The following is a 12,792-nucleotide window of genomic DNA, read 5'->3' on the forward strand; positions in this document are numbered from 1 at the left end:
AGTGTAAACATGCAACCACACATTGGTTGTATGGAAATCTGTTTTCCCGATGCATCAGCTATCAGAGTGAACAGGGCCTTAGAGGAGTTAGAGATGAAGTAAAAATGTTCTTCTTGCTTTCTCTTTTCACTTTTCAAACATAAAAGTTTGACCATAGCTACGCTTCTCCTCTCTGTGACAGAACTACTTTCGCGACACCTGGAACATATTTGACTTCATTACCGTTCTGGGGAGCATCACTGAAATCATCGTTGACCTATCAGGCTGGCAGGTATAGTATCTTTTTTTGATGACATCGTGTGTAAATGTGTATGTGTTGCGATTCGAACTTCAGTTTGCCAGATAAAGTGTGGTTTCCCTACTCTGCCCCACAGAGCCAGGGCCACTCCACCTTCAACATGAGCTTTCTGAAGCTGTTCCGGGCCGCCCGGCTCATTAAGCTGCTGAGGCAGGGCTACACCATCCGCATCCTGCTCTGGACCTTCGTCCAGTCCTTCAAGGTCAGACCCTTCTCCCAGCAGGGGCAGGGGCAAGGGGAGGGAGGGCGAGGGTCACTGAGCTCAGAATTTGGGTCAAGCCGTAAGCTGAACTGAGCACTTGACACTGGCCCGTGGACACTTGCTTGGATTCTCTGTGTGATCTTTTTGTTTCTCTTTCAGGCACTTCCGTACGTCTGTTTGCTCATTGCCATGCTGTTCTTTATATATGCAATCATCGGGATGCAGGTAAACAAGCTTCACTCCTGAATGTTGTCTTTTTCAGTGTGCTTTACTGTAAATCCCACACGTGTACAGGCCAGTGTATATCATACATTTTACCTTAAGAACAGTAAGCATAATATGAATACTAATCCGGTATTACTTGCAGTCAAAATGTATTGTGCTTCTGTGAACACCAGTAACTGACTGTGGATTCTTCTCAAATTTGGCTGAAGGTGTTTGGAAACATCCAACTGCAAAACGACAGGCCCATCAGCCCACACAATAACTTCAAGACCTTCTTCAGTGCCCTGATGCTCCTCTTCAGGTGGGAGTGACAGCAGTGATCTTCAATTTCCTTCAGCGTTACTGATATGGCTGATTGACTGAGAACTGTCAGGTTGTTGATGTTGTGGTGACATTTGGGTCTGCGCTGGACTGTGTTTGCAGGAGTGCCACGGGGGAGTCCTGGCAGGAGATCATGCTGGCCTGTCTGGAGGGACAGAAGTGTGAGAATGACACCTCCATCACTTCCCCCTCGGACCACAGCTGCGGCACCGACTTCGCCTACGTCTACTTTGTCTCCTTCATCTTCTTCAGCTCCTTTCTGGTGAGTGTGAAGCACATGCAAACCTGCGCCATCTAGCACACACCAAGTAAAGAAATACTGTGTGAGATATTACTGCTTCCTGTGTTCTGTCTAACCCTACCCCCCACCCCCCCCCCCCACCCCACCCCAAAAACACAATCACACAGATGTTGAACCTCTTTGTGGCCGTGATCATGGACAACTTTGAGTACCTGACACGGGACTCTTCCATCCTGGGCCCGCACCACCTGGACGAGTTTGTGCGAATCTGGGGGGAGTACGACCGAGCCGCATGGTGAGGGATTGCACCCGACTGACGCCCCCGCCTGCCCAAACTCTGCCCCACACTTGTGCTCATTAGGGTTGCACTCCAGTTCACATGTAGCTCACCACCCATTGGATCTGTCACCCCAAACTCAGCTGAGGGAAGGAGGGAGTGTCTATACAGTTTCACTAAATGTAGTCATAAATAAGGCCATTTAGCGCACATTTAGCATTTTTATAACCCCAGTTTTGCTCATGGGAACATATTCAGTAGCAAATGCAAACATACACGCGTTTTTTTGTCTGGAGTACTTACTATAATCCTGCCAGGCGGGAATTCTCGAACAATAAAAAAGAGTTCTAGTGTTAAAACGCAATCAAATTTACATTCTGTTTCATATCTTATTGTAAAACTACTGTGATAAAAATACTAAATCGCTTCAGTTAACTCAAGTGGTTTTCAGTTAGCTGGAATGCTGTGTGGAGTTTTTGTTGTGTGACTTCACAATGGAGGGGACCTCTGGGCGAGGAAATGCTTTTCTTTTCCTTGTGGCTGCCTCAGGAGACATTTATACCTGTAGCATATGAAGCACTGTGGATTAGATTTACTGGAGTGCCCAGTGCTTGCATCTAGTGGCATGGCACTGTGTAGTGCAGCCAAGTCCTGTTTATGTATAATGCGTTTTTAACCTAGAATTTCAGTACAGGTCTGGACAGCTCCTGCCCCTCACCTGAACCTTATGTATGTGTGTTGCTCCTGGTGAAAACAGTGCCTAGTGGTACACGAAGGAATGTGTGTTTGTACATGTCCTTACACTCTGTTGTGTGACACTTTTTGTCGGGCACAGTGTTCCTTGAGCATTCGGTTTGTAATCAGTGTGACTAGCGCACGCCATGGGTGGAAATCCATGCAGGTTTTACATGACTGACTAGTTACCATGGCAGTGCTAACATATTATTAGAAATTATGCTAAATGGAAGATCATTTTCATACTTAATGTATGAAAAAACGTGGCAGTAAAGATCACTGAAATGTTGCCTACCTTAACTACGTCTACCTTAACTACTTCCACATTTTCATATTGACTGTGGTAAAAGCATGTTTTAACAGTGCAAGCCTGTAATAATAATTTCTTCACTGTTTAAGTTGTATCACATGTATACATTATGCAAAGGCTGTAGTAGTTAATAATAATAATAATAGTTATTAAATGCCTTTTGTGAATTGTTGAGGCCCCAGACTGACTGACCTATATTACATCACACTGGTTATGAAGACTGGCTCAGTTTTGCTGTGCTGAAGGGCTCTTCAGTCCTGGCACCACGCAGGTCCAGCTGTCAAGGAGTGCCTGTTCATTCCTGTGTTCCCCAGCAGAGGGCGATCATTCTGTTCCTAACTCCGTGTGTTCTCTTTCCAGTGGAAGGATTCACTATAAGGACATGTACAAAGTAGTGCGAACCATTTCGCCTCCTCTGGGCTTTGGAAAGAACTGCCCCTACAGGGTGGCGTGCAAGGTTTGGCTCCCCACTGACTCCCCCACCACCTCTCGCTCCTCCCTCCTCACTTCCTCCAGTGCGCAGCCTCCCTCCCCCCCGTGCCCCTTGTTGGGGCCAGCGTTCCAGAAACCTGTACCCCTTCTCTGGCCTGTCTGCTCTGGTCGGGCTCTGTCCTGCTTCAGGCCAAGAAATGAGCGAGCTGTGGCCCTTGGTGCAAAGAGACAGCTCCTCTAATGACGTCTGTCAGTGCTGAAAACACAAGGCTCCACAGGAGGCATCAAGATTAGCATATTTGGCAGAGAAAGACAGACACAGTAATTTCATGATTCTAGACTAAATTATTCAAACCGTTATGGGCTTAATTAAATGATCTAATAACCGTGTAATCGAATGCAAGTTCGATAGTCGCATTTATAAAATGTTGTTATGAAAATTCACTTTGTTTACACTGAGTTCATACCATGCACTGCAATGTCTGTAATTTATACGAATGAAAGATTTGACTCAGTCGTTAGGAGTCCTGTCTCTCTGTGCCTGGATCTGTGCTTGTGCTGCTGCTGTGAAGGGTCTCCATAGGAACCATGGGGGTGGAGATTAAGGAAATGGGTGGGAGTGTGATTGGGGGGGTGCGCCCTTCCCATGCCACCCTGTCTCCGCCCCTGCACCCCGTCTCAGGTCCCGCAGCAGGTTTGCGTAGGGCTCCCCGTAATGACTCACAGATCACATGGGTTGACCCGCCATTCCTGTGGCCTTCCCAAGACTTTGCTGTCCTTTGGTTTCTATGCCAACGCTGCATAGAAAGACAAAAGCCTGTTTCTATTTTATTTAATTTGGTTATTTTCCCCCTTTTCCTCTCCTCTGTGACTTGCACTGAATAACCTTCTTTCTTAACCTCTTTTCTTCTTTTCCTTTTCTGTTTGTGATTGTTCTCTTCTCATACCCTTTTCCTCCTTTGTTCTCTGGGAATGCCTGCCCCACCCTGTTCGTCCTCCTCCTCCTCGTCCTGCTCCTCCTCCTCCTCGTCTGTCTCATCTGCATTGCTCCCTGGCTCCTCCCAGTGGCCGCATTCATTACACTGCAATGTATGAGATGCTGACCCACATGTCCCCGCCTCTAGGCCTTGGCAAGAAATGTCCCTCCAAAGTTGCTTATAAGGTAGATCAAAGAACCAGTCTTTCATCAGCCAGTTCATCCAAGCCAGAAAAGAAACTGCTTTACTGTTTGTCTGTTTAAAAAAAAAAAAAAAAGAGGGGGGGGGGGGGGTTGTACCAGAAAATATACAGAGACATTGTGTGTGAAAATCGTTCTTGTTCAATGTGCAAGTCTCTCCTGCTTTAAATCTCTGGTAATATCTGTGTTTGTCTTGTGTCGTTCAGTGAGGATGCCATTATCAATAAAGTTATAAATGCATAATGCAGAACATGAGGCTGTTGCTGTAGAGGTGATATAACACTATGAGTTCCCCCAAAGGGTTCTATTCAGACCTTCATGAACCCTGTCTCAGGATGCTGGATCAGGACTTCACATTAGCCAGTATTCATCAGGCCTTAAAACTTTTGAAATATTTTGGCTGCATTGCACTGTCACATAAGACACGCAAACGTGATGTGACTTGAAAACAAGAAACTGATTTAAAGTTGATGAAGATGGAGTCACTGAAAATAAGAAATGACTGCTCAGATTTTTTAAATAAATGAGATATCTGAATGTTCATGCTAGGTTTGCAGCAGAAAACCCCAGTGTGGAATTGGATTTCTGGACTCTAGACTCTGGCAGTCCAGTAAAATATTAGATTTGTTATGTTCAGTATCTATGAAATATAACCTCAATGACTCTGTCTAATGTATTTGAGTGGCACTTAGCCCCGGAGTCAAACCTTGTCTTGTCTACTGAGTTAATAAGGCATTAAAAACCAGCTGTGAGCTATTGAGGACGTGAAGTGTAAAATGCAGAATAATAATGTGTACAAATATCAAAAATTCCATGTCTTTTATTTAAAATACAGAGAAATGATATCACAGTGAATATCAGCCTGATGATAAACAAATTACACCACTGTGGGAATTGCAGCTTTTGGGAGATGTAACAATAAATAAGCAATAGTATGTGGACCAAACACTTTCAGTCTGTAGAAACTCCTTGATATATATACTGCCCTACTCATAGCAGTCAAGTTCTGTGCCAGCAACCTAATATATGTAATCTCTCTTATAGATTCATATATATATATATATATATATATATTATACTCTTCTGAATAATACAGTGAGCACCTCCAGGTGTCTCTGTTAGGTTCTTGCTTTTTCTGTTCATTTCCAGTCTAGTCTAGGCAGTCAGTCTAGGCAAGCATGATTAAGAGTGTGGTGGCATAAAATAGAAGCAAAATATTACAATTATATCTCATAGTGTCCTTAGTGATTATGTACTCAAGTAGATTTAAATCTACTTTGTAAATGAAAATGACACATAGTAATACATCATATGAGTAATAAAGTCAAAACAAAATCAAATCAAAATGAAATGTTTCTGTTTTATGTTTGGATACAGTATATTTATATTGAGCTATAAATTTCCCTTTAAGGCTCCCTTTATGGCTGTGAATTGACACTAGAGTGTCATCCATGAATGAGTCAAATGTGCAGGGAGTGTCCCTGTCCTGTGGTGCAGAGCTCAGAGTTACACAACCTCTTCCACGGCTACATCATCTGTTTTCTTTTCTTTTCATTTCATTCCATGTGCATGTCTCTGTTTCTTTCTTTCCCATTGCTGTCCTCTGTCTTTATGCATGGAGCGGCTATTGTGCATAGAAAAGGCCAGCCCCTTCCCCAGCATGCTGTGTACATGGTCTGATGTTGATAAGGAAGTTATTACCGGCACGGTCTGCTGGTGGATAAGGAAAGTTTACCCTTGGTGTTTCCCTTGTCGTTCTGATAGCCTGTGGTAGCTCTTCCATATGTGATTGTTGTGGTGCGTTTACTGTTAGAAAGAGCAGGGCCAAAAAATCTCAGTCTGCCAATATAAATATAACACCATCCACCAATAAAAAGTCCACACTGAGTCTTGAAATTCAAATATAGTAACTGCAAATACTGCAGAGACATCGGGATGGCGTTATGTAACCGGCTTTAACAGAAGTGTGTGGAAATGGGTTTCTCATCTATTGCCACTGAGAAGCCCTGTGGTGAAAGGAAAGACAATACCTCCCATTGATAAGCAGTGACTCCAGAGATTGATAGCGAAGCGGTACTGAGACAGCAGTGGCCCACTAAATTCCTTTTGACTCATGTTGCTGTTGGCAGGGAAGTGCTTGTTTTATCCATGTATAATGTAATGATTAAGCAGTCGGCCTGCAACGGCTTGTTTTATTTACCCAACATGTTTTCTCCCTTCCGCACGGATGACTACAGCGGCTCGTGCTCATGAACATGCCCGTGGATGAGGAGATGTCCGTCCACTTCACGTCAACCCTGATGGCCTTGATTAGAACTGCCCTGGAGGTCAAACTGGCCAGAGGTTAGAGACCGTTATCTGGTCCTCCTTTCCTTCGGCTCCGGCTTGAAGTGTGCGTTTTGCGTGTCCGTCTGTACTCCCTGCCTACAGCCAGAAGGAACTGACTTTTCATGGAAGTCGTTGGTTGAGGAAAGAAGAACAGCGCCATCAACAGCTCTCCATTATGTGTGCACCAGTGCGTAATGCTGACGCATGTCCTGTTGTCCGGTGTTCAGGGGGCGATGACCGAGGCCAGCTGGATATTGAGCTGCAGAAAGAGATCAGTGTCATCTGGCCACACCTCTCCCAGAAGACCCTGGACCTGCTGGTTCCTGTACACAAAGGTGGGACCCAAGGCACAGTGGCCACCCACTGCATATTCACCTTTTTCATGGTCAGCTCAAACGAGCAGCCTCATTTTTCTACAAGATTTTATTTGAAAACCGCTTGAGAGGTTAATGCAGGACAGTGAGTTTTCTTTAAGCATTCATCGATGTTAAATGGATGTTTTTTCAGTGTGATGTTTATTTGTAGAATATTTGTCAAAAGGTTGTTTTGTTTTTGCTTGCAGTTATCCACCTAGGGTTTATTTTTTTTAGCAGTTATGTTAGTGCTTATTCATGTTGGCATCTTGTGTGTTTACTGGTGGGCGGAGTGAAAGCTGCAAAATAAACACAATCCAATATTATCAATTTTGATATTTAATAAGTAAGCACACTTGCATGAGTGATCTAATTAAGGGGTGACTGGTGTTCCAGCCAGTGACATGACGATCGGAAAGATCTATGCAGCCATGATGATCATGGATTACTACAAGCAGAACAAAGCCAAGAAGCTGAGACAGCAGCTGGAGGAGCAGGTAGGCGACCGTGTGACATCACAAACGCCCTTTCGGTTCAAATACTCTACTTCATCATCAATATATTTAGCCAATCATACTATGCTATATTTGTTAGCCTTGATCAGTGTATCTGTTTGAATATGAAATTGTGTTTGAAACAGTGCCCTCTGTAGGGGTGTGATGGTATCGCGTGTGTGATTGTTGTCAAATGGCTGCTCGTTGGAGCGCGGTCAGCGTTCTGGACACGCAGCAGGTCAACAGTCGCTTTTTGTCGCCACAGAAACACGCGCCGATGTTCCAGCGCATGGACGCGTCCTCTCTACCCCAGGACATCCTCTCCAGTGCCAAAGCTCTCCCTTTCCTGCCTCACAGTGCCGGATCAGCCCTGTAAATCTCACCTATCAGCACCTCCCACTGTCTGTTTGTGTGCATGCATAAGGGAGAGAGAGGGAGGGAGGGAGAGAGTGAGAGAAAGAGAGAGAGAGAGAGAAATAGAGAGAGAGAGAGAGAGAGAGATTTTCACTCATTGTTTCACCTAATTTACACAACATGATATTACACAGGCTAACATACACAAATACCACATGTATCACAAATTTGTATTCTGTTTATATGTTTATTCTGTGTTTGTTATGATCATGCTATGAGAATATATATTTGTGTACATCATGCCAATAACGCTCATTTGAATTTGAATTTGAGAGAGAGAGAGAGGGGGACATAAAGATATAATGAAAGAGTGATTGAGTGAGAGATATAGAGTGTGAGAGAGATACAGACAGACAGAGAGAGAGAGAGAGAGAGTGTGAGAGAGAGAGAGAGAGTGAGAGAGAGAGAGAGAGAGAGAGAGAGAGAGAGAGAAAGTGTAAAGTGAGGAGAGAAATGAAGGTTTCTGAGGCTCTGTGTTCCTGTGTACCCTATCAGGACCACAGGGGGCTTTGTGGCCCTCAGTCCCGTCTCCCCTCAGGAGCTGTTCATGCAGCCGAGGACTCAAGACGTAGAGGACACGGAAGACTTCCACCACCTCCACCATCATCACCTTCACCACCACCACTCTCTGGTAAGGGAGATGAGTGTCAGGTGACATATGGCCGCCTTCATCATGTGACCAGCGGCTAGATTCAGAGTGGTGTCGTGAGTGCAATGACATAGAAATCAGAAACTCAGACTCCCCTTTCCAGTACAGCACAACTCTCAGTGATTTAGCGCAGTAATCATAAGAGTGACAGCATGCAAATATAATTTAAATAGGAAATTATGGTATATGACATTTGTCTATGACACAGCATACTGTATGTGGGAACTGATGCTGTATCATAGATATTGGCTTTACAGATTCATAATGCTCAGAAGAAAGGTCAAAGAGCCACCTCTTAATTCTACGCTGCATCCATGTGTCTTTCTTCTGTGCATTGGTAATCTGTTAAGCTAATGTTGTGGATAATCGGTTCATGCAGCACTCGCTATGCTGGTCTCTTTACCTGGAAAACCACTGCAGACCTTCGGATTTCAAGCACAGGAACCACATTAGCCTCGTTTACTCCAAGGAAATCAGCAGATTGGCAGGTTCATTTTGTGGGGGTGGGGCAAGATGGAGCTCAGGTGATGGTAGAGGCATCGTCTTTTTTGCTGTGTATTTGCTATTTCAAATCAAGCTTTTGATCACTGCCAAAGAAGGACAAAATGGCGTCCCTGACTCCCAGTGACTGTATTAAATGATGGGGTCTTAATGTCCTGAGTTGTGCCACTGAGAGACTAGAGTAAATGCCGTGAAGACGCAGCAGTTAGTCAGAGAGAGAAAGCTTTATTGTTCAGTATTCAGCCGGCGTGGAGACCTCCGCCTTCACCAAAGAGGGGGGAGCATAGTCACACCATCCCTGACTGCTGTAACTGCCTCGGCTCTGACTCATCCCCCCCCAGACTCATCCATCACTGTCTGTGTCCAACAAATCAACAAGTGGCCCAAAAATACCCCAGTCACAATGCAGTAGGCTGTCGTCAGTGGGAGGGAGAGAGGGTGGCTTGATTTGTTTCTGAGGGTTTAATGGATGAATGTTCCTTGTCCCTCACTGTCTCAAAGACTTGCTTGAGACTACATTTCCAAAAACAGAACTCAAAAAGCACTGGTGGTCATTGTTAACTGTGTGTCGTTGCTGTACAAAGAAGTGCTGTTCCTGACACTTGGTAAATGGACTGCATTTATATAGCGCTTTTATCCAAACCCTTTACAATTGATGCCTCTCATTCACCAGAGCTTTTAGGGGTTAGGTGTCTTGCTCAGGGACACTTCGACATGCCCAGGGCGGGGCTCGAACCGGCAACCCTCTGCCAGACTGCCAGACAACCGCTCTTACCTCCTGAGCTATGTCGCCCCAACACTTTCCATAGAGTACGATATGAGGGGCTTGACACACCATCTACACCAGGGGTGGCCAGACTTTGGCATGCCATGTACAGAACGTATGTTCCACGAGGAGGGGGTGGGAGGTGGGTCAATGAAGCGAACCTTTCTGTCAGGCAGAAGCCGTAGGGAAATGGGATGAAAGCGGGAAGAATTAGACACATTTTTTAAAGTGGCACGCTGCTGATCTACCAACATGGCCTCTGCAATCGACTGGTCGATGGTGATCGACGTATTGGGCACCCCTGATCTACACCATTCACACATGCCTCCGGCTGGCACTGTTTAGCTCTCCCCTCCATCCCAATCCTTCATCTCTCCAACCTTTACGTCAACTTCCCATGCTCCTGCCGGCATGCTGATGTGTTTCATTCATGGTCTGGGATTTATTCTGAATAAAATATTACCTTGAAATATATTAATTCCCCATGTTTGTCTGTTACATAGGACAGTTGCTTTTGACTTCCTGGACTGGGTTCCATTTTGTTCTGTTTTGTAGCAAATGCTGTAATTACACCAAACAATGAAGTGGAATCTGAGATGTTTTGCTCAAATATTTTTACCACATTCAGTCTACAGACTCAACGACTACTAACTACTATATTCTCTACAAAGTCCAAACCAAAGTGATTTGTTGGCACTTCTTTCATGGTGTGTTAAGACTTTGCAAATATTGTCAGCTTTGCTGCTGGAGTGCTCGCTGTGTGGGTGTGTTATCTTTGTCTGCTGTGTTAGCTTCAGGAATGCTACCTGTTGGCGTACTAATCGTCGTCTTTCGATTGGAATTTTTGTGTACTTTTCCTCCTGTATGTGTGGAATGTGAATTCATGCCATTCAGAATTACGCCATGTTTGTTTTCTATTTTTGTTTTCTGTTTTTTCTAACACCGTGTTTATTTTCTATTTTCAGTGTCTATTTTCATCTAGTGCTGGATTTGTATTCTCCCATGTGTTTGACTGTGTATGTGCACATGTGCTTTTGTTAGGGTTGATCATAAAAAGCTTTTTTGTTTGCGCTGCACGTGTTGCTCGGATTATTGTCCTGACACATTGCTTTTCCAGGCTCTCTTTTTTGCCTGAGGCTATCTGTTTTTTTTTTGTTTTTTTCTTTTGTTTTTTTCTGCTAACTTGGCCTTTTAACAGAATAACATGATCATTCACAGGAAAGGCTAATGCTGTCTTCAAGACGTGCAGTGAACACATGACGCTGACAATAAGCAGCCAGTCTTGGGCTGGCCTGATAGGCTGCCAGTACTTTTTCAAAGTAGACTGGGGAGAGGGACACCTGCCACAGTGTCTGTCTTACATTAGCGCCCTGCACCGCCCCCTGCTGGCCTGCTGAAGTCACTGCTGCATTGTTGTCCTGTTTGTCTTGTTTTTCCAGAACTTCTCACGTCTCTCTCCCTCTTTCTCTGATTACGTAGGTCCCGGAGCACACAGAGTTTAACCGCATCCTTTGCCCCACTAACAGGCAGGGCGCACCGCTCAAAGTGGCTTGGAGGACAGAGTCTATCCGAGCCTCCTCTATGCCTCGGCTCACAGTAGAACCACAGGTACAGCCCCTAACCTTCCCCTTTCCCATCAGCCTCCTCAGGAGGCCGTCCGTCCGCCCCGCGCGGCCGCGGGGCCCGAGGGCGCGGGGGGCGTGTGAACGCTTGTGTGAGGGGCGGGATTTCGGTGAGCCCGCCTGCTCCGGAGGTGTTGCATGAACCGATTATTGGTGTCGATCTCTGCTCGCCTGCGTCCGCGTCTGGTCCCCCCCGGCGGGGGTTCCGCCCGCGGTGAATAAGGACGGGCTGCGTTTGCGTTCACCGTCCGAACCTCCCGATGTGTCAGATGTCTAGGCTTGCCAAATCTCTTTGTCTCGAGCAGTTGGGCTGCCGGACAAAAAAACTATAAATGGCCTACAATTTGATTTAAGTATGTGCAGACAGAGTTGTTTGTGTCTGATAAATCAGAAAAGAGAACGTACAGTACCTTCCCGAGGTGAAGGACAGTCATAACGTGAGTGCTCGGTGCTTTCATCTTGGGACTGTTCTGTTCTGCAGATTCAGTGTATTCCCCCCACAGCGTGGTGGCCAGCGTGAAAATGGAAGTGAAAAGCGTGTTGCATTGGCTTTGTGTCTGCGTCTGTTTCTGCGTCTGTGTGTCTCTGTGTGTACCAGGTGATGACGGACAGCAGCTCAATGAAGCGCTCCTTTTCCACTATTGGTGACCAGTGTGTCAACGGCCTTTGGCTAGATGAGTATTCCCTAGAAAGGGTTAGCCCTGATAGGCTCTACAGACCAAGGAGGCGGAGCTACAAGGGCCCAGGTCAGTCACCACTTCTAACCCTTTTAATACTGATATCTTGCTGCAGTGTTTCGCACTGAAATTAAACACACGAATAATGAGCTGTTTCCAGTTGCATACCTGTATGAGGAGGTGGCTGCTGGGATGTGTCTGTACTGTACGTTGAGCTTCAGTCTCTCATGCCGTGCTCCCACAGGGTCCAGGGGGGACCACAGGCAGCAGGGCGACCGGGAGCGGGGTCGGTCCAAGGAGCGGCGCCACCTGCTGTCCCCGGACGCGTCGCGCTGCAACTCGGAGGAGCGAAGCCAGCATGAGTCACGCGAGCGCAAGCAGTCACGCTCCCCCAGCGAGGGACGCACACGCACGCCGCACAGACAGGTGCGCTCGCTCTCTCTCTCCCATGCTCACTCTATGTCTCTCTCTCTCTCTCTCGCTCACTCTATATCTCTCTCTCTCTCTCTCTCACTCTATGTGTCTCTCTCTCTTTCTTGCTCACTCTATGTCTCTTTCTCTCTCTCTCTCTCTTGCTCGCCCTATGTCTCTTTCTCTCTCTCGCTCTCTCTCTCTCTCATGTATTCATTTATGTTTAATCAACCGTGTATAATTCAGGTGCTTTATTTGAGGAACCGGTATGATATTTTTAAACTTTAAGTTCGCTCCCTCCTCAGACACACTCCCTCCTTCACCCAGTTCCTCTCTGCTGGCACACTTTCTTCCCCACT

At 45.9% G+C, this 12,792-nt stretch overlaps 1 protein-coding gene across 1 annotated transcript in view; it reads left to right on the forward strand.

Annotated features, from left to right (window-relative positions):
- LOC135253692 (voltage-dependent R-type calcium channel subunit alpha-1E) overlaps positions 1-12,792 on the forward strand; it is a 135,513-nt gene that overhangs the window by 118,764 nt on the left and 3,957 nt on the right. The window contains exons 33-47 of the mRNA XM_064333288.1: positions 182-271; positions 375-500; positions 660-725; positions 935-1,026; positions 1,149-1,308; positions 1,455-1,582; positions 2,970-3,066; positions 6,456-6,561; positions 6,774-6,881; positions 7,296-7,396; positions 7,659-7,765; positions 8,303-8,438; positions 11,203-11,331; positions 11,944-12,091; positions 12,267-12,448. Coding sequence (XP_064189358.1) covers positions 182-271; positions 375-500; positions 660-725; positions 935-1,026; positions 1,149-1,308; positions 1,455-1,582; positions 2,970-3,066; positions 6,456-6,561; positions 6,774-6,881; positions 7,296-7,396; positions 7,659-7,765; positions 8,303-8,438; positions 11,203-11,331; positions 11,944-12,091; positions 12,267-12,448 — 1,776 coding nt within the window. The remainder of the gene's footprint in view (positions 1-181; positions 272-374; positions 501-659; positions 726-934; positions 1,027-1,148; positions 1,309-1,454; positions 1,583-2,969; positions 3,067-6,455; positions 6,562-6,773; positions 6,882-7,295; positions 7,397-7,658; positions 7,766-8,302; positions 8,439-11,202; positions 11,332-11,943; positions 12,092-12,266; positions 12,449-12,792) is intronic.

Source organism: Anguilla rostrata, chromosome 4, assembly GCF_018555375.3.
Source record: "Anguilla rostrata isolate EN2019 chromosome 4, ASM1855537v3, whole genome shotgun sequence".
Taxonomy (NCBI): Eukaryota; Metazoa; Chordata; class Actinopteri; order Anguilliformes; family Anguillidae; genus Anguilla; species Anguilla rostrata.